Raw genomic sequence first — 22,206 nt, forward strand, 5'->3', positions numbered from 1 at the left:
AAATGTATTTAGTTTTCTTACCATATGTACTGTGTGCCTTCAAAGTCCAAAACTATTAGCCCTTAGCCAATCCCAATATTAATCAGGACGGTGGCACACTGGTTACCGGTACATCCACAGTATCACCCTGTTTGGATGTACGTTAAACATAGGCCTTTTTCCTTCATATGTCACTCAAGTAAAACTTCATGAGGCTGATTTACCAAACACCGGAGAAGCGCAAAATTTGGTGCAGCTCTGCATAGGAATCAGCTTACAGGTTATTTTGTCAAAGCTAAATTTAACAAGGTGAACTTAGAAGCCGATTGGCTACCATGCACAGCTGCACCAGATTTTGCGCTCCAGTTTTAGTAAATCAACCCCTATAGAATGCCTATTCCTAAAGCTACATAAATGTTATGAAGAGAGGTGAAAGCAGGTTTAGAAATGCGGAACTAGCAGGGTATTATGGCCTATTATGTGCAATGAGAGGTGGTCAGGATAGCTAGGGAAGTGATAAAAACGTATAAATTTAAATATATTCTAATAAGTTGGTGACCAGATTGATAAAGGCTAAAGTACACGTTTTGCCTGCGAGGTAAAATAAAGATCTGCTACAGTAGTTTACAGTGTACATTTGCATGTATTTCTGCATTTAGGCAAATGCAGCATCTGAACTGCTTTTTCTTTACCCCACAAGCCAAAGAAAAAGCAATAGCTTTCTTGCCAAAGCAATATGTATGCAAATTGTCGTGAAAAAAAGTTGGGTCAAAAAACAAAACAAAACTTGCCTAAAGCAGCATAGGTACCAGAGAGCAGGCACTATCACTATTCAGACAGGTGTGGGATGGGAGAACAATTGTGATGAGTAGTGTTTAAAATGTTCATTTCAGATTATGCTTTAAAATGTAATAACCATAAAAAACAGTAACTGCTGGTGGTAGCAAAAAAACACAAAGCACATCCATGCTAAAAGTACACAATGCCCCAAAGCACTGCTATTAAGTTGTCAAATTAAGTAATTTTATTTCTTAATAGTGGGAAGGACACACAGAATAAGAAATCAAAGCTGTATCACACAATGACTCTGCTATGTGGACTGGACTTCTGCACAAAAAGCTACTTCAGCTTTTCACTCCTCTGTTTCACCAGGACGTCTTATGTCATCAATCTTCAAAATCATTTTCACAACTTGTGTAGCCAACGAAATCTGCTGTTTTTTCCCAATTAGTGTTTCTATGACATGCTGCTGCTTCATATCTGAAACACAGAAATATACATTTATAGAACTTTAAACATATGCATACATGTACATACTAGGAAAAAGTATTGTCATAAAATTTTTTAATATTGAAACTGTGCAAGATTTGCACAGAAACACTTACTATAAGGTGTGCAACCTGATGCAGAGCTAGTAAGATGTTAAACTACAGCTCAGAAGGCTGTGTCACAGTCCTAAACAATCATTGCACCCTTTTCTAGCAGGAAAGTCTTTTGTTTCCCAGTATGTATGGCTGTAGGGTCAAGACTGCTTAACCTTTTATTTGCATAAAAAGTACTATTGTTTAAAACAAACTTGTAAATAATTGCAATCATGTTTTATCTCCAGAAGATAAAAAAAAAAAAACACACCCCCCCAAACACATAACCAATAAATAGCCACTTTTAATTCATACGAATGTCCCATAAGTTGTTTAAAAGCATCTTATGGACCCTAACATTATAAAATGCAATACTAAAAATAAACAAACATAATGTGTGGTAGGAACCCTAATCAAGACACAGCAGCTTTTTTTTTTTTTAATCTGCAATTTCCATGTATAGTTCACTTCACCTACACTACAATAACAGAAAATAAGAACATCTCTTCAAATAGGGATTTTAAAGTGACTGTAAGCCCTGGTTCACACTGGGTACGATTTGGAACGATTTGAGATGTGATTTGAAATGTCAAATCGCATCTCAAATCGGCGGCAATTGTCGGCAATGGCACTGTCCTAATCAGTGCGACGCCGCATCTGCGATTTCAAAAAGTAGTTCCTGTACTACTTTTTGCGATTTCGGGCCGCGATTTACATTAAATTGCGGCCGAAATCGCAGTAAAAAAAGGATTTTTGTACTCACCGTAAAATCCATTTCTCTGAGTTCATAGATGGACACAGCATCCTTTGACCTTAGGGTTATGTTTCTTCCTACCAGGAGATTTAGGCAGAATTCTTACAGCACTTAAGGTGTTAAAACTTTCCTTCATGCCGCTCCTCCCAGGGGGCGTGGCTCCCCCAGGCATAACCCACACCCTGCTCCAGCAGCTTCAGTTCGTAACAAGCAGTACAAACCAAGGAGGGGTGGGTGCTGTGTCCGTCTATGAACTCAGAGAAATGGATTTTACGGTGAGTACAAAAATCCTTTTTTCTCTTTCGTTCATAGACGGACACAGCATCCTTTGACCTTAGGGACGTCCCCAAGCAGTGTCAAAAAAACGAGGGGTGGGAAAGATAACACAGCAAACAACAGGTTACACCCCAAACAAAACCGGAGTTACTCAACGGAGGAACTTCAACCTTAAACTGCCGCCTGTAACACCCTGCGGCCGAATGAGGCATCAGAAGATGCACTCACATCCACCTTATAAAACTTTGAAAAAATGTGGACCGACGACCAGGTAGCAGCCTTACACACCTGTAACACAGAGGCTTGGTGTCGGAAAGCCCAGGAGGCTCCAATCGCCCTGGTCGAATGCGCCGTGACCCGAAAGGGAGGCGCCCGCCCCTTCAGGGCGTAGGCCTGAAGTACAACCTGTCGGATCCACCTGGAAATGGTGGCCGACGAGACTGCCAGGCCCTTACTGGGACCGGACACAGACACGAACAGCGAGTCCGACTTCCGGAACGGAGCTGTCGCCGACAAGTAAACTCGAAGGGCCCGAACCACATCCAGAGAATGTAAAACGGCTTCCTTCGGGTTCTTCGGCTGAGGACATAATGATGGAACAACAATGTCCTCGTTAATGTGAAAGGCCGAAACGACCTTCGGAAGAAAAGAAGGTCGCGGGCGCAGCACCGCCTTATCCTGATGGATGACCAAGTAGGGGGCCTTGCAAGACAGGGCCGCCAGTTCAGACACTCGTCTGATAGAGGTAATAGCTACCAGAAAGACCACCTTCTGTGACAAAGTCAGCAAGGGGATCTCCCGAATGTCCTCAAAGGTGGCACGCTGAAGCGCCGAGAGGACCAAGTTCAAGTCCCAAGAAGGTAGCGGAGGGCGCACCGGGGTGGCCACATGCCGGACCCCCTGCACAAACGTGCGAACCAAAGAGTGCGCTGCCACGGGACGCTGAAAATAAACAGCCAGAGCAGAAATCTGACTCTTGATCGTGCTCAAGGCAAGAGCCTGGTCCACTCCCCGCTGTAGGAACAGCAGGATCCGGGGCACCACGTAAGTACGGGGGTGCCACTTCATCTCCTCACACATAGAGATGTATGCTTTCCATGTACGATGATACATTTTTCGAGAAGTGGACTTCCGTGCACGCATCATGGTAGAGATTACCGGGCCCGACAGGCCCCGGTCCTTCAGTACCTGGTTCTCAACAGCCACGCCATTAAAGCCAGTGACCGTAAAGCAGGATGGAAGATCGGGCCCTGAGACAGGAGATCTTCCCTCAGAGGCAGGCGCCAGGGGGCGTCTGCCACCAGACGTACCAGGTCCGCCTACCAAGAGCGACGCGGCCAATCTGGGGCGATCAGGATCGTTGGAATCCCTTCGGCTTCCACCCTGCGCAGCAGGCGGGGTAGGAGCCTTAGAGGAGGGAAGGCGTAAATCAGGTGATATTGACCCCAGGGAGCCACCAACGCGTCTGACCACGGGTCCCTTGACCTGGCCACAAACCGTGGTACCTTCCGATTGAGACGGGACGCCAGAAGGTCCACGTCTGGAGTGCCCCATTTTTGGCACAGGATCTGAAACACCTCCGGGTGGAGAGACCACTCCCCTTGATCCAGAGTCGTGCGACTTAGGAAGTCGGCTTGCCAATTCAGAACTCCCGGAATGTATACCGCCGACAGGGCCGGAACGGACCTTTCGGCCCACCGAAGTATGTGAGCGACCTCCGTCGCCGCGGCCGAGCTCCTTGTGCCGCCCTGATGATTGACGTACGCCACGGCCGTGGCGTTGTCGGACTGGATCCTGACAGGACGGCCCTGCAGCTCCAGGGACCACCTGACAAGGCACAGCTTGATCGCTCGGAGCTCCAGGATATTGATCGGCAGGCGGGACTCCTCCTGAGTCCAGCGCCCCTGGGCTGACCGGGTGCCCCAGACGCCCCCCCAGCCGAAGAGGCTGGCATCCGTCGTGACCACTGTCCAGCGGCACGGAAGAAAAGACTTCCCGGACCGAAGCACCGGAGACGTCAGCCACCATGCCAGGGAAGACTTGGCCAGATGGCTCAACCCAATCTGGCGATCCAGAGAAGATGGGACCCTGTCCCATCGTGACAGAATCTCCTTCTGTAGTACCCTGGTGTGGAATTGGGCATACGGAACCGCCTCGAAGGAGGCCACCATCAGACCCAGAACCCGCATGCAGAAGCGAAGAGACGACCACTTCTGGGTCGACAACTGTCTCACTGCAGATTGCAGGGTCCGCAGTTTTTCCGATGGGAGGAACACTTTTGCCTCCCCCGAATCTAAAACCATCCCCAGGTGTTCCAGCCTCTGGGACGGAACCAACACTGATTTTTTGAGATTCAGAAGCCAGCCGAACTCCTGCAGAGTCCGACACGTGATGGACACGTCCTCCTCCAACTCTGAGCTTGAAGAAGCTCTCAGGAGAAGGTCGTCCAGGTATCCCACGATAGCGATCCCTCGCTGCCTTAGCAAGGCCAGGATCGGGGCGAGCACCTTGGTGAACACCCGTGGTGCCGACGCCAGCCCGAACGGGAGGGCCACGAATTGATAGTGGTCCTCCCCGATCGCAAAACGCAGATACCTTTGGTGGCTTGTGCAAACGGGGACATGCAGGTATGCGTCCATGATGTCCAAGGACGCCATGAAGTCCCCCTGGTGGAGGGCCGCTATGATAGAACGGACCGACTCCATCCTGAATCGCTGCACCTTGACAAAGGAGTTGAGGGCCTTTAGGTCCAGGACAGGGCGAACCCCTCCCTTCTTGGGAACCACGAACAGATTGGAGTAGAACCCCCGAAACCGTTCCAGCGAGGGAACCGGCACAACCACCCCTCTGTCCAGAAGATCCTGGACAGCCCTGGACAGGGCTAGCCGACGATCCGGAGGAAGCTGGAGGTTGGATGGAAAAAATCTGTTTGGGGGACAAGAGAGGAACTCTATCTTGTACCCCGAGGCGACCACCTCGCAAACCCAACGGTCGGTCAGAAGAGAATTCCACCGATCCGCGAAGTCGTGAAGCCGTCCCCCCACCCGAGACCCGGGCGGGGGCAGACCTTCATGCGGAAGCAGGCTTGTCAGCAGGCTTGTTTGGTTTGTTAAACCAGGGGCGCTTACGCCCGGCAGCAGGGGCTTTTGCCCCTTGCGGACCTTTTCCAGCCGCGCTGGGCTCACGAAAAAACCGCTTAGGGGTAGTAAAAGTAGGACCTTGCTTGCGGCGAGGTTCCTTACCCTTCCCCGACTAAGGGAGCAAGGTGCTCTTACCTCCAGTGGCATCCTTAATGATGTCATCCAGGGATGCCCCAAAGAGCCGTCCGCCCTTAAAGGGCAAATCCACCAAGGCCTTTTTCGAGGACTGGTCAGCCGACCAGCACTTCAGCCATATAAGGCGGCGCAGAACCACTGCGTAGACAGAAGCCCTGGAAAGCAAAGGAATCGAATCCATAGCCGCCTCACAGAGAAACTTCTGACCCTGAATCAACTGCTCAGCCAGGTCCCTAGAGGACTCGGAAGCACCCTGGACCTCCAGATCCTGCAGCAGGAGCTTCGCCCTTTCAGTTAGCGTCTGAGCAACCAGGGCTCCGGCCAGAGCCGGCCTTACCGCCGAACCCACCACCGAGAACAGGGAGCGGGCCACAGCCTCCACTCTCCTATCAGCGGGGTCCTTGAAAGCAGGAGCCCCCTCCACAGGCAACGTAGTAGCCTTACTCAGTCTGGACACAGGAGGATCCACCGACGGAGGAGTGACCCACTTTTTTAAAAAGTCCTCCTCCAGGGGGTAACGGGTAGCAAAGCTTTTAGGAACAGTAAAAGCCTTTTGCGGTGTATCCCATTCCTTATACAACAAATTGTCCAAATAAGGAACACAAGGGAATACCTTAGCGGTACGCGGTGGTTTGCGGAATCCAAAAGGGACTGACACCGCTGGTGTCTCCGCCACATCCTCTAAATGAAGAGTCTCACGTACCGCAGTAATAAGAGCTCCAACAAATTCCTTGTCAGCAGACTCCGCAGCAGAGTCATCCTCGCTGTCCATGTGGGTTAAGCCCGCATCCTCTGACATGACAGAACCAGAAGCAGCAACAGCGTTATCAGATTCTGCGTCAGAGATATCCCCAGAAACAGCCTCCGGGGGGGGGGGGCGCTTTTTACCCCCCAACCGAGCACTGGCAGCTTCAAACCTGGTGAGAAAAGACTCCAGGACAGCCGACAGACTCAACAGATGTGGCAGGTGAAGGGGCGCTAAGGGTTAATTCCGGCATTGTGAGGAATGAGGGGCCTGATTCAGGCTCCATATTGCAGCTGCCGTGTCACCCCCACTGACAATGGCAGGAAAAAAGTCCCCCACAGGTCACCTCCCGGCCGCTAGAGCACAGTATGGGGCCCCCTGAGACTCACCACCCCCCTGGTACAGCGCGGTCTGTGAAGGACAAGTGTGAAGGACAAGTGTGTGCTGAGGAGAAGCTGCAGCGCTGAGTCTGTCCCCTCAGAGGATTCGCGGTCTTTTTTCCCCGCCGAAACGGCCACTAGAGGCCGAACTAGTGCTGAAAACGGCGCCGGCCACAAGAAAATGGCCGCCGAATAATACAAGCGCGGCTCCGGCAAAATGGCCGCCATTGCGCAGTTTTAAAAAGACAGTGTACCCAAAAAAGACAGTACACCAAAACAGCACACAACACACACAAAAATGCCCAGAATGACCACAACAGTCCCCTGCAGCGACACAGAACAGCCCCAGCCATACCCGAGTGAAAAATATGAGCCCCAGGGAAAAAAAAACCCTGCACAGCCGTCACCCAAAGGGGGAAGGAGGGAGAGGAATAAGGGAGAGAGGAAAGCAGGGAAAAACCCTCAGTCGACCTCCCAAGGGAAAACATTCCAGCCAGACCACTTACCTGAGTAAGGGGCCACTACTTACCTGTCCTGCGACTACCCGGCTGGAGGTATCCCAGACAGACCAACGTCCGCGAACGGCATGGTTGTCAGCCAGACACACTGACAAGGCCATAGAGACCGGTCATATGTGTGCCCTAGAGCCGAAGTTCCCCGGCTGCCCCTGGAGCAATGGGGCCTGTCGTGGACGTCCCAAAGCGGAGCTGAGGGCCGGCACACGCTCGAAGGCCGAACATGGGGGGACTACAAGGGTCGAGGACCCAGCCTGTCACCCAGTCGGCTGTTGATAGAAGAATCGCAGGATTCAAAAATAAAATAAAAAAGCGAGGAAAAAACTTGCAAGATGCAAAAAAATTCGCAAGAAAAAACTCCAGAGTCCAGGACTCCAGAGAGCCTGACTCTCCTGACGGTTAGGCAGAAACAAACTGAAGCTGAAGCTGCTGGAGCAGGGTGTAGGTTATGCCTGGGGGAGCCACACCCCCTGGGAGGAGCGGCATGAAGGAAAGTTTTAACACCTTAAGTGCTGTAAGAATTCTGCCTAAATCTCCTGGTAGGAAGAAGCATAACCCTAAGGTCAAAGGATGCTGTGTCCGTCTATGAATGAAAGAGAAATCGCAGCCGCAAAATCGCGGTAAAATCGCGCATTTTACCGCGATTTTGAATTCGCAGCAGTGTGAACCTAGGCTAAAGGTCCTTTTTTGGAAAACAAACGCGCCACACTTACCTGCTCTGTGCAACCGTTTTGAACTGAGCGGCGCTCCTGGCTCCTCCTTTTCATAGAGTGCCCCCACGGAGAGACGCTTTCCATGGAGGCATGCTCACAAGCCCTGCTGTCGGGTCGTCTATCGACACAGACAGCAGGACTCGGCCCACCCCAGGTCACTGATTTGATTGACAGCAGCGGGAGCCAATGGCTCCTGCTGCTATCTATCCGATGAGGCCCCAAGACCGCAGCTGGAGCTGCTGGGCTCGTGCTTGTTGCTAAAACAAAATCGGGTTCAGGTAAGAAAAGGGGAAGCTCTGGGGGGGGGAAGCGCTGGTGGTTTTTCACCGTAACCACATGCCGACCGCGCTATAGTCAGAATACGTCTACAGCGTGGTCAAGTTTTTCTGGGATGTCCTCCCAGAGTCCCTGGATGGCGCTACCGGAAATATCCGTGACCGGATATCACTAATCGCAGTAAATTGCCGCTGATGGCGGCCTGTTTACAACGTGATCGCACCATTAAATGACAGAGCAATCACTTGTAAACAAACCGGCGTCATGTGATGACGCCAGTTCCCCTCTCTGTACAGTGTGAGAGGAGAGAGCGAATGGCAGCAGGATCTGTGACAATTGCAGTCACAGATCCAGCCATCCATCCATGCCCAGCCATCCCCAGCAATACTCTGCAAAGCACAATACCCTGGCAAATACCCTGACATACCCAGCCTCTGTATGTGGCCAGGCTGTGAAAATCTCACACATGTGGTATTGCCGTATTCAGGAGGAGTAGGACAATCTATTTTGGGGTGTCATTTTTGGTATGTACATGCTATGCGCTAGAAATATTGTATAAATGGACAACTTTTTGTTAAAAAATGCATTTTAAACACTTTCTGCCCGCCGGCCGTCATATGACGTCCTTGAATTTGAGTGGGGATATCTGAATGATGGGTGCAGCTACAGGCATTTAGATATGAGCTTTTTCAGTCGGCGATTGTCTACACCATAAAAAATATCATAGTGGCTGTGCCGCTACTTGATCATTCTTATGGGAGGAGAGAGAGGATGCCCCCCCTCCCTCCGGTGCTTCTACCGACTCATCGCTACGATCAAAGCCAGGATAATTTTTTTTACTTTAGGCTTTCCAGCCTAGAGGTGAAATGTGGGGTCTTATTGACCCCACATCTCATTGTCATGCTATATTCCTATTACAAGGGATGTTTACATTCCTTGTAACAGGAATAAAAAAGTGATCAAAAAAATTTTTTTGGGGACAAAGTGTCAAACTAAAATATAGTAAAATGAATAAAAAATTAAAGCGCCCCTGTCCCCGTGTGCTCGCATGCAGAGGGGAACCCATACGCAATTCCCGCCCACATATGAAAACGGTGTTCAAACTACACGTGAGGTATCGCTGCGAACGTTAGAGGTCGTCTAGGGCCAAAATTATTGCTCTTGCTCTAACTCCAAACATGTAACCAATAAAAAAATTAAAGTGTCGCCTAAGGGAATTTTAAGGAGCAAAGTTTGGGGTCATTCCACGAGCGTGTGCAATTTTGAAGGGCGACATGTTGGGTATCTATTTACTCGGCGCAAGTTTATATTTCATTTTATGCAAAAACATTGCGCTAACTTTACTGGTTTTTTGTTTTAACGCGTTCTAAAAATTGATGCACAAATACTGTGTGAGATAAAAAGTTGCAACAACCTCCATTGTATTCTCTAGGGATATATATATATATATATATATATATATATATATATATATATATATATATATATATATATATATATATATATATATATATATATATATATATATATATATGTTTTGGGGGTTCTATGTCATTTTCTAGCAAATAAATGATGATTTTTACATGTAGGAGAGAAATGTCAGAATTGGCCTGGGTGCTCCAGAGTGCCTGAAGGTGCTCCCTCCTGCATGTTGGGCCTTACTGAGTTATTGTTAAATTGTGAGCACCGAAAGCTGAAAATTTATCTGTTAGGAAGGGGGTTTAAGTGCTCAGTGGTTAAGTGGCTAATGCATACAATGCATTAAGGTGAAAAACCTTGAGGAATTAACTCCTTTAACAACTCTGGTACTGTAATTTGCCAAGACTGAAGAGATTACCTTGAGAATGGTTCTCCAATAGAAAAATTTGGACCACCAATTCTCAGAGGTGAATGTGACGGTTGTAAAAACATTTTTACGGCCAAACTCAAGTGCAAGTTCTACATACAGGCTCATAAAAAAAAAAAAAAAAAAAAAAAAAAGGTAAATTTCAGGAAATTCAACTGAAAAAGTGAAACTCGGATTCATTACACACAGAGTGACATTTCAATCCTTTCTTTTAATTTTGGGGATTATGGCTTACAGCTAGTGAAAACACAAAATTCTGTATCTCAAGAGAATATTGTGAAAAAGTTCAATACTGTAGACTCATGGTGTCACACTAATCAGCCAATTAACTCAAAAAACCTGTAAGTCGGTTCACACTAGGGCGACACGACTTCCAGCACGACTTTCAGAGGCGACTCCGACACGACTTGAACATGAACCACAGGGCGATCTGGGGCGATTTACAACACAACTTGAAGTCGTCTCCAGGACAGGAGACTTTCCAGTGGCCAGTAAAACAACAATCAGCTCTGGGAGAGGGAGGGGGGCAGGAGAGGAATGCCTGAGAAATGTATGTTATCTTCCTGGAAAGTAGCTTCAGTTAAGACAGTGATCCGACTTCTGAGGCGACTTCCATTGAAATCAATGGGTACAAATCGCCTACAAGTCGGATTGAAGTAGTACAGGAACCTTTTCTGAAGTCGGATCGCCTTGAGTCGTGTGTATTAACACCGCTCCCATTCACTTCCATTGTTTTTCTCTACAGCGCGACTTGGGACGACTTGAGGCGACATGAAGTCGGATCGCAAGTCGCCCCAGTGTGAACCGGCTCTAAAGGTTTCGTGATGGACATGGTTTTTTTTGGGGGGGGATTTTTAGGGGTGCCAGCAAAAGTAGCAAATTGAATACTTTTTTTTTAATATAAAATAAAGATTTTTATTACTACATACAAGACAGTTAAAAAAACAGTTGAAGAACATCTCAACTTCAAAACAGATGGAAATTAGTCACTCAACATTAAAGTCATTGTTCAGACATGTTTTTCGCCGCTCAGAGCTTACTCAGGGGAGGTTTTAAAGACAAGATGTAACAATGAAGATCGTTTTGCCTGCGACTCAATGTCAAACAGAAATAGTTACTGTCACTGGATAACGCACATGTGCAGGCCAATCATTGTCCAAAAAAAATAATTCAACTGGGATATCAAAGATTGCTAAATTAGAGATGGGCCAAGGGTGCCTAGGTTACAGACCTTAGTCTGTTTCATTAACCACTTACGACCCGGACCTTTATGCAGGTAAAGGACCTGGCCAGTTTTTGCGATTCGGCACTGCGTCGCTGACAATTGCGCGGTCGTGGGATGTGGCTCCCAAACAAAATTGGCGTCCTTTCTTTCCCCACAAATAGAGCTTTCTTTTGGTGGTATTTGATCACCTCTGCATTTTTTTTTTGCGCTATAAACAAAAATAGAGCATCAATTTTGAAAAAAATGCAATATTTTTTACTTTTTGCTATAATAAATATCCCCCCAAAAGATATAAAAAAAACGTTTTTCCCTCAGTTTAGGCCGATACGTATTCTACCTATTTTTGTCAAAAAAAAATTTGCTTTTTTATTATTTTTTACAACCAATGGCGGTGATCAGCGATTTTTTCATGACTGCGACATTATGGCGGACACAGACAATTTTGACACATTTTTGGGACCATTGTCATTTTCACAGCAAAAAATGCTATAAAAATGCATTGTTTACTGTGAAAATGACAGTGCAGTTTGGGAGTTAAACAACTAGGGGGCGCTGTAGGGGTTGTGTGACCTCATGTTTTACTAACTGTAGTGGGGGTAGGGCTGGACGTGTGACGTCATTGATCGTGTTTTCCTATATATTAGGGAACACACGATCAATGAAGCTGCCACTGGGAAGAACGGGGAAGCTGTGTTTACACACAGCTCTCCCCGTTTCTCAGCTCCGGGGACCAATCGTAGGACTCCGGCGGCGATCGGGTCCCATGGCCACGGAGATTTGGACCGGGTCGCCGGTGCGCGACCCACGGCTGGGCACTTAAAGTGGAGGTTCACCCGGAAATGAAAATTTTTAACATTAGATTCATGCTCATTTTGTCTAGGGGAATCGGCTAGTTTTTTTTAAAAACGAAGCAGTACTTACCGTTTTAGAGAGTGATCTTCTCCGCCGATTCCGGGTATGGGCGGCGGGACTGGGCTTTCCCATTTGATTGACAGTCTTCCGACAGGCTTCCGAAGGTCGCATCCATCGCGTCACGATTTTCCGAAAGTCGGTGCGCAGGCGCCGTATAGAGCCGCACCGACATTCGGCTTCTCGTGACGCGATAGATGCGACCGTCGGAAGCCTTTCAGAAGACTGTCAAATAGGAACACCCAGTCCCGAAGACCATACCCGGAAGCGGCGGAGAAGATCGCTCTAAAACGGTAAGTACTGCTTCGTTTTTAAAAAAAATAGCCGATTCCCCTAGACAAAATGAGCATGAATCTAATGTTACATTATTTTTTTCGGGGTGAACTCCCGCTTTAAAGAGGACAGAGAGGTACGTGCTTGTGCCCAGCCGTGCCATTCTGCCAACGTATATCTGCAGGAGGCGGTCCTTAAGTAGTTAAAGGCGTGTGATGAATAAACTCAAACGCAGTTTTTAGTGTAAAGGTTTCCTGAGCCTTTAAATTGTCTCAAAGTTTGGTTCAGTAGGTTTACAAAATCATGGGGGAAGACTGCTGACTTAACAGTTATCCAGAAGAAATTGACACCCTCCACAATGAGGGTTGTTGCTAAAGAAACGGGCTGTTTACAGAGTGCAGTATCCAAGACCCGGACCAAAATGCAGGTAAAGGACCCGGACAGTTTTTGCGATTCGGCACTGCGTCGCTTTAACTGACAATTGCGCGGTCGTGCGACGTGGCTCCCAAACAAAATTGGCGTCCTTTTTCCCACAGATAGAGCTTTCTTTTGGTGGTATTAGATCACCTCTGCGGTTTTTATTTTTTGCGCTATAAACAAAAATAGAGCGACAATTTTGAAAAAAAAAATGCAATATTTTTTCCTCCCCCCCCCCCCCCCTCAATAAAGATGTTTATTGAATAATATGGCACAAATACATGGTTACATACATTATGTCTGTTTCGTGTTTTTTTGTACATCCATACACAAAAAAAATTAAATAAAAAAAAGAAAAGAAACCACACAAAACTTCTGGAATGCTACATTCTCCTCCCACTAAACCATCACATTTTGCATTAGCACAATTTAAGAATAACAGCCTATATTTTTTCCTTTTTGCTATAATAAATATCCCCCAAAAATATATAAAAAACACGTTTTTCCCCACAGTTTAGGCAGATACGTATTCTACCTATCTTTGGTAAAAAAAAAAAAATAAAAAAAAACGCAATAAGCGTTTATCGATTGGTTTGCGCTAAATTTATAGTGTTTACAAAATTGGGGATAGTTTAATTGCATTTTTATTAATATTTTTTTTTTTACTACTAATGGCAGCGATCAGCGATTTTTTTCGTGACCGTGACATTATGGCGGACACATCGGACAATTGACTTTTTTGGGACAATTGTCATTTTCACAGCAAAAAATTCTATAAAAATGCATGGTTTACTGTGAAAATTACAATTGCAGTTTGGGAGTTAACCACTAGGGGGCACTGAAGGGGTCAAGTGTGACCTCATATGTGTTTCTAACTGTAGAGGGGCGGGGCTGGACGTGTGACATCATTGAACGTGTTTCCCTATATCAGGAAACACGATAAATGACAGCGCCACAGTGAAGAACGGGGAAGCTGTGTTTACACAGCTCTCTTTCTTCAGCTCCGGGGACCGATCGCGGGACTCCAGCGGCGATCAGGTCCGCGGAGCTTCGGACCGGCTGGGCACTTAAAGGACGTACAGGTACGTGCTTGTGCCATTCTGCTGATGTATATGTGCAGGAGGCGGTCCTTAAGTGGTTAAAGCGGAGCTCCACCCTAAAGTGGAACTCCTGCTGATCGGAACCCTCCCCCCCTCCGGTGTCACATTTGACACCTTTCAGGGGGGAGGGAGGTGCAGATACCTGTCTAAAGACAATGACAATCCCAGATGTACTAGGCGTTGAGTCGGTACCCTTACTGACTTCTGAATGTTCAGTAGCCACCCAAAGTGTCTGAGGGTCTGAAAGGTTATATAGACAGGCTCACCTCTAAATTCTGAGGCTGACGCGGCCCTCAGAAGCAGGTCGTCCAAGTAGCCCACGATAGAGCGATGCCACGTTGTCCTAGTAGGGCCAAAATTGGGGCAAGCACCTTGGTGAACACACTTGGTTCCGTTGCCAGGCCAAAGGGGAGAGCCACAAATTGATAGTGGTCTTCCCCGACCGCAAATAGGCATCCCTTAAGTCCAAGGATGCCAGAAAGTCCCCCGGCTGGCGGGCAGTGACGACAGAGCGAACCGATTCCATCTGAAATCTTTGTACCTTCACAAAGCAATTGAGGGGCCTGAGGTCCAGAATTGGGTGAACGCCCTCCTTCTTTGGTACTATGAACAGATTTAAGTAAAACCCCTGAAACCGATCCTGTACTGGGACAGGAATAAAAACCCCGCGTTTCAGCAGGTCTTGAACTGCCCCAAATAGGGCTTCCCAGCGAGTCGGTTGTAGCCGGCGGTTGGAGGGGGAAAAAATCTGGGAGGTGAAAAAAAACGCTTGTGTGCTGTAAAGGGCCCTTGCCTACGGCGTGGCTCCTTCCCCTTTTTGGACTGTGGGAGCAGTGTGCCCTTACCTCCTGCAGCATCTTTAATTATGTCATCCAGGGGAGTTCAAAAAGTCTGTCGCCCTTAAAGGGCAAGTCCATCAGGGCTTTTTTGGAAGATTGGTTGGCGGACCAAATCTTAATCAAAGTAGACGGTGTAACGTCACCGCCTGAAGCTCTGGCCAGCAGAGGAATAGTGTCCAAGGCGGATTCACAAATGAATTTTAGGCCTTGTACTAGCAAGTCACTAGTAAGTCAGCTAGGGCTACCTCGTTTGAGGAAGCCTGACGCTTGTAACCCATAGAGGAGCATCTTTGCCCCTTCCGTGAGAGTCCGAGACACCAGGGCTCGGTTGGGCATACCGTCACACTACCGTGTACAGGTTGCGGGTGATCGCCTCAGCCTTCTCGTTCGCAGGGACTTTGAAGGTGGGAGCCCCCTCCACTGGTATGGTGGAGCTTGTTTAATTTTGACACAGGAGGGTCTACTATCGGGGGCGAGGTCCATCTTTTCACGAAACTCTTCAAGAGGGTTCTTGGTCCGCATCTTCAGCTACCTCAGGGCCAGTGTCATGAGCGCTAGCTGGGCCCGGGAACGCATCCGAGTTGTCCCCAGCAGATGGCGGGGGGAGGGGGCGCTTTCTAGCCCCCATTCTCCCACACGCTGCTTCCACCTTGGCTATGAAGGCATCTAGGATTGCCGCATAGCGTCCACCGATAAATCGGGTGCAGGGGCATCAATTGCCAGCTCAGGTGTCTGATCCATGGTACAATGGCCGCTGATCTGACACTAGAGGCCAACAGGGCAGAAAACCACGGTGCAGCAGAGTAATGCAGCAGTCTGTACACCTCAGCAGAAATCGCCAGAAAAATGCGGCTACAAAACGATGGCCGCCAGTGAGAAGAGAAATACAGCATGGACACCAACATTGGCGCCGACAGCATGGAGCAGGACACAGGAAAGCAGAATCTCTTATGCAGCTTTATACATTGTGCAAGAAAGAAATACAGCATGGATACACCAAACATGGCCGCCGACAGCATGGAGCAAGACATACAGGTAAACAGAATCTTATGCAGCTTTCTACACAGATTTAGTGACTTATGGTTCCCCAAGTGAAGCTCCCCAGAGGAACCCCTGCCCAGCAGCTAGCTCAGAGAGCCTAGGAGGAGGGGATAAGGCCCTTTACTTACCTCTCCAAGGATGCCCAGCTCTGTCTTTTTGCTAAAGCAAGGTAGTAGCTACTTACCCTTCCTGTGGGTTTATGCTGGAAGCATTCTGGACAGTGCATCTACCGCATTGTAACGGAGGTGACTGTCGGCCAGGCTACTGAGCCTCGGCCGTGCAGACCGGTGCAAGCCCTGCCGCGTATAGCTCACCGGCCACCTGTAGAGCGACGGGCATGTGGCGATGGCCGAAACAAGGATCTGGGATCCAGCTTGTCGCCCAGTCGGCAGTTGATTGAAGATCGCAGGATAAAAACTTAAATAAATAAATAAAAAATCCCAAAAATTAATCCAAACTAAAAGCCTCCAAGCCTTGGGCCTAAAGGGAGCCATGTCTTCTAGACTAGGCAGAAAAAAAACGGAACCGATTGGTGCAGGCTGAGAGGATATAGTCAGTGGGACCGCACCCTTGGCGGGGCGGTTCAGCTTTGAAGTCAACACTTTCTGCCTAGTCACTCCTAAAGATAGGCTATCTCCCACTATGTCAAGATTAAGGCGGTGTCCATCCATGAACGAAAGAGAAAAGTAGATTCAGCGCCAAAATTTATTTCAAACAAACAAAATATAAAGTGAAATTTACCAGCTGCTCCTCTCAGAGAGTAGAATACTTTGACGAGTGAATAAAAGTGTCAGACAGAGGGCGCTCAATTAAAGATATAACTACTATTTACCACCATATGTAGTGATTATAACAAATTAAATACAAAATAAAACAACCAAATAAATACTATTAGATATGCAACACAACCATCAGAGTGATGTGATACAAAGTTCCTTGGTGCTGCTTTATACAATAGTGGCTGATTGTTCATAAGTCCCAATACATATATAGTGAGAAGAACCATGTGACAGATTCTCTTCAACAACTTTGTATATACTTGTGCTTAAGGTGATAATGTGTTCCTTCACCAAACATAGTATTTCATCTTCACCCGAAGTGCTCAGAATTAATAATGCACTTACCACAGATATTTGACTTCTTTACTGAAAAAGATAGTCAAATAAAGCGTTGACAGGATAGTGCCTGCACACCCGCTGGATTGACTGGATCTAGTTTGAATGGTTCATTCCTGGAAGTTGGGTAGGAATAAAAGAACAGAAGATGCCCATAGCATAATACTGTTTATTTTAAAAAGTGAACATATAAAAAGAAAAGCCAAATGGCCTCTAACATTAAAATGTGCCTACCGGCACTGGGGCTGCAGACCAAACAAAAGTTTTCTTGGGGTCCCGCTCGCTCACACTCCCGCGCTGGAGTGCGCCCCGCACAGCTCTGTTTGCTCCACTAGCAGCAGGGATAGCGTAGGTTGACACGTGACCAGGTACCGCCGCCGACGTACGTTTCGTGGGTTTACGTCGCCAGGGGGCGCCCCCACAAGAGTTGTTCTCCACACCAGGAAGAAAGCCTCGCATTACGGTGGTGAGTTACAGACAGAAGAACAGGAACTGAGCATTTCTCAGAAGAAATAAGGACATTTAAAAGCAAAATCGAAGGATAAGGTAAGTGAAGGAGGACTGCACCAAGGTAAAGGAAGCTATTTAGGAAAAAAAAAAGGATTTTTGTACTCACCAAAAAAACCATTTCTCTGAGTTCATAGACGGACACAGCCTTCATTGACCTTAGGGTTATGCTTCTTCCTACCAGGAGATTTAGGCAGAATTCTACAGCACTTAAGGTGTTAAAAACCTTTCCTTCATGCCGCTCCTCCCAGGGGGCGTGGCTCCCCCAGGCATAACCCACACCCTGCTCTAGCAGCCTCAGTTCGTAACAAGCAGTACAAACAAAGGAGGGGTGGGTGCTGTGTCCGTCTATGAACTCAGAGAAATGGATTTTACGGTGAGTACAAAAATCCTTTTTTCTCTTTCGTTCAGACGGACACAGCCTTCATTGACCTTAGGGACGTCCCCAAGCAGTGTCAAAAAATTTGAGGGGTGGGAAAAATAACAGCAAAAACAGGTTACACCCCAAACAAAAACCGGAGTTACTCAACGGAGGAACTCCAACCTTAAACTGCCGCCTGTAACACCCTGCGGCCGAAGGAGGCATCAGAAGATGCACTCACATCCACCTTATAAAACTTTGAAAAAGTGTGGACCGACGACCAGGTCGCAGCCTTACACACCTGTAACAGAGGCTTGGTGTCGGAAAGCCCAAGAGGCCCCGATCGCCCTGGTCGAATGCGCCGTGACCCGAAAGCCGGGGCGCCCGCCCCTTCAGGGCATAGGCCTGAAGCACAACCCGTCGGAACCACCTAGGAACGGTGGCCGACGAGACTGCCAGGCCCTCTTGTTGGGCCAGCCACCGACACGAACAGTGAGCCCGACTTCCGGAACAGAACCGTAACATACAAGTACACTCGTAGGGCCCGAACCACATCCAGAGGATGCAAAGTGGCCTCCTCTTGGCATTTCGGCCGAGGACATAAGGATGGAAGAACAATGTCCACATCCAAGTGAAAAGCCGAAACGACCTTGGGGAGAAAAAACGGCTGCGGCCGCAGCACCACCTCATCCTTACGGATGACCAAGCCGGGAGCCTTGCAAGACAAGGCTGCCAGAACAGACAGACACCCGTCTGATTGAAGTAATTGCTACCAGAAATAAAATCACCTTTTGTGACAAAACAAAAAACCTCCCGAATGTCCTCAAAGGGAGCATCCCGAAGCACTGAAAGGACTAAATTCAAGTCCCATGGGGGTAATGGAGGGCGCACCGGAGGGGCCACCTGCCAGACCCCCTGACCCAATGTACGCACCCAGGAGTGCGATGCCAAGGGTCGCTGCAAGTAAAAACAGCCAGAGCAGAAATCTGGCTCCTAACCGTAAGTAAGGCGAGAGCCTGAACCACTCCCTGCTGCAAAGACAGCAGAATCCTGTACACAACGCATGTACGAGAGTGCCAGTTCATCGCCCCACACAGAGAAGTAGGCCTTCCATGCATGAGGAAAAAACCCACGTGAGGTAGACTGCCGTGCAGGCAGCACGGTAGAGACCACCAAGCCCAATTGGCCTTGGTCCTTAAGCCCCTGGCTCTCAACAGCCACGCCGCTAAGGCCGGTGGCTGTGAAACAGGGTGGAAGATCGGACCCTGTAACAGAAAATCAATTCCCAGGGGAAGACGCTATGGGGCGTCTGCCACCAGACGCACCTGGTCCGCGCACCAGAAGCGACGCGGCCAATCTGGGGCAATCAGGACCGATAGAATCCCTACAGCTTCCACTCTGCGCAGCAGGCGAGGAAGAAGCTTCCGAGGAGGGAAGGTAGGCGACAGTGACCCCAAGGAGCCACCAACGCGCCTGACGCGTCCACCCACGGGTCCTTAAACCTGGCCACGAACCGTGGCACCTACCGATAAAGACGGGACGCTAGAAGGTCCACGTCCGGAGTGCCCCACTTTCAGCACAGACCCCAAAAACACCTGCGTGTGGAGAGACCACGCTCCTTGGCCCAGTGCAGTGCGACTTAGGTAGTCGGCTAGCCAATTCCGTATTCCCGGAATGTACCCGGCTGATAGAGCCGAAACGAACCCTTCGGCTCACCGAAAGGATGTGCGCGACCCTGATGATCAACCAACGCCACGGCCGTGGTGTTATCGGACAGGATCCTGACCGGTCGGCCCTGTAGATCCAGGGACCACCTGGCAAGGCAAAGCTTGATTGCTCGGAGCTCCAGAACGTTGGTCAGTAGGCAGGACTCCACCTGAGTCCAGTGCCCCTGGGCTGACTGGGTGCCCCAAGCGTCCCTCCCCAACCGGAGAGGCTGGCATCCGTCGTGACCACTGTCCAGTGGCCTGCAGAAAAATGACTTTCCGGCCCGAAGCACCGGAAACGCCAGCCACCACACCAGGGGAGACATGATCAGATGACTCAATTGAATCTGGTAATCCAGAGATGACGGAAGCTAGTCCCATTGTGACAGCAGTTCCCTCCGTAGTACCCTGGCGTGGAATTGGGCATACGGAACCGCCTCGAAAGAGGCTACCAACTGACCCAGAACCTTCCTGCAGAATCGCAGAGATGACCGCTTCTGGGTCGGCAACTGCTGCACAGCAGATAGCAGATTCTGAAGTTTTTCCGTTAGGAGAAAAACACTCCCGCCCCGGAGGAATCCAGGACTAGTCCCAGGTATTGCAGTCCCTGAGACGGAATCAACCCTGATTACAGGACAATCCAGAAACCAGCCGAACACTCGGAGAGCCTGACACGTGATAGACACGGCTCCACCAATGCAGAGCTCGAAGAAGCTCGTAGGAGAATGTCGTCCAGACATCCCATGATAACAAACCCCCGCTGTCACAGCCGGGCCAGTATCGGGACGAGCACCTTGGTGAAAACCCGCCGAATGGGAAGGACACCAATTGAAAATGGTCCCCCCGACCGCAAAGCATAGAATCTCCGGTGGTTTGAGGATATGCAGGTACACGTTCATGACATCCAAGGATGCCAGAAAATCCCCCTGATGGAGTGCCGCTATTACCAAGCGAATCGACACCACCTAAAAGTTTGCACCTTGACAAAACAAACGAGGGACTTGAGGCCCAGGATTGACCGGGCCCCATCCTCCGTGGGGACACAAACAGAATGGAGTAAAAACCCCGAGACCGTTCCAACGAGGGAACTGGCACAATCACTCCCCTGACCAGAAGATCCTAGACAGCCCCTGAGAGTCAACCGGCGAACCGGAGGAGGCCAGAAGCCGGAGGGAAAAAACCTGTTTGGCAGATGAGAGAAACTCAATCTTGTACCCCAAGGAAAACACTTTGCAATGCGAAGCCAGTCTCCCACCCGAGACACGGGCGGGAGCAGACCTTCAGGCGGAAGCAGGTATGTCCGCAGACTTGTTAGGCATGCGGTATCAGGTGCGCTGCTACCCCGCAGCGGGGATTCAAGCACCATGTAGACCCACCCCAACCGCACAGTCCCTAGCCCTTCCCAGACTGTGGGAACAGCATGCGCTTACCACCCGTGGCATCCTCAATGATGCCATTCAGGGAAGTCCCAAAAGGACTGTTCACCCTTAACGGCCATCACCAAGGCCACCTTAGAGGTCCTTCTTCCAGCTCCTGCAGCGGGAGCTTCGCCCTTTTAGTCGGGGCCTGACCAGGGCCCCAGCCAGAGCCGGCCTCACCGCCGAACCCACCACCGTGAATAGGGAGCGGGCCACGGCCTCCACTCTATCAGTGGGATCCTGAAATGCAGGAGCCCCTTCCACAGGCAACGTGGTGGCCTTGCGCAGTCTGGACACAGGGGGGTCCACTGGCGGAGGAGAGACCTACTTTTTTTTTTAAAGCCCCCCAAGGGGGTAACGGGTTGCAAAGTTTTTTGACAAACTTTTTGCGGTGCATCCCATTCCTTGTATAACATATTGTCCAAATAAGGAACACAAGGAAACACTTCAGCGGTGCATGGTAGTCTGCTGGTACTGACACGGAAGAGTCTCCGCCACATCCTCAATTTTTAGAGTCTCACGCACCGCAGAAACAAGAGCTCCAACAAATTCTTGCCAGCAACTGACTGCAGCAGAGTCATCCTCACTATTCATAAGGGTTAAACCCGCAGCCTCTGACATAACAGAACCAGAAAAAAACAGCGATTCTGTGTCATCCCCAGAAGCAGGCTCAGGGAGGGGGGGCGCTTTTTTTACCCCCCATACGGGCACTAGCTGCTTCAAACCTGGCAAGAAACCCAGGACAGCCAACATAAAAGATGTGGCAGGGGAAGGAGCGTTAAGGGTTAACTCAGGCATAGCTGGAGAGGGAGACCTGGCTCAGGTTCCATAGTGTCAGCGCTGAGTCACCCACCCTGCAAGGCAGGACAAAAAAAAAAAAAAACACTGGTCACCTCCTTGCTGCTATTGCAGAGCATGGGGGCCCCTGGTATTCACCACCCCACCCAGCTGCAGAGGGAGCTGAAAAAACCTGAGGTGTGCTCTGATGTGCTGGCTTTGATGTGTCACCTCAAGGAAGATTCACAGCACTAAAACTGTTACAGCACTAAAACTGGTAGAAGAGACCAGAGGCCTAAAAAACTGTTACAGCACTAAAACTGTACAAGATACCAGAGGCTGTGCTGTGTCTGTCAGCGTTACCAAGGAGATTTCCAAGATGGCCGCTGTCTGAGGTA

General features: G+C 49.1%; 1 protein-coding gene across 2 annotated transcripts in view; it reads right to left on the reverse strand.

The window, feature by feature from the left end:
* Positions 1–980: 980 nt before the first annotated feature.
* CCT5 (chaperonin containing TCP1 subunit 5) overlaps positions 981–22,206 on the reverse strand; it is a 244,834-nt gene continuing 223,608 nt past the window's right edge. Inside the window, exon 11 of one of the 2 annotated variants that reach the window (XM_040353424.1) lies at positions 981–1,239. In XM_040353424.1, coding sequence (XP_040209358.1) covers positions 1,112–1,239 — 128 coding nt within the window. In that variant the 3' untranslated portion in view covers positions 981–1,111. The remainder of the gene's footprint in view (positions 1,240–22,206) is intronic. The other variant, XM_040353425.1, reaches the window with a different exon arrangement.

Source organism: Rana temporaria, chromosome 5, assembly GCF_905171775.1.
Source record: "Rana temporaria chromosome 5, aRanTem1.1, whole genome shotgun sequence".
Classification (NCBI taxonomy): Eukaryota; Metazoa; Chordata; class Amphibia; order Anura; family Ranidae; genus Rana; species Rana temporaria.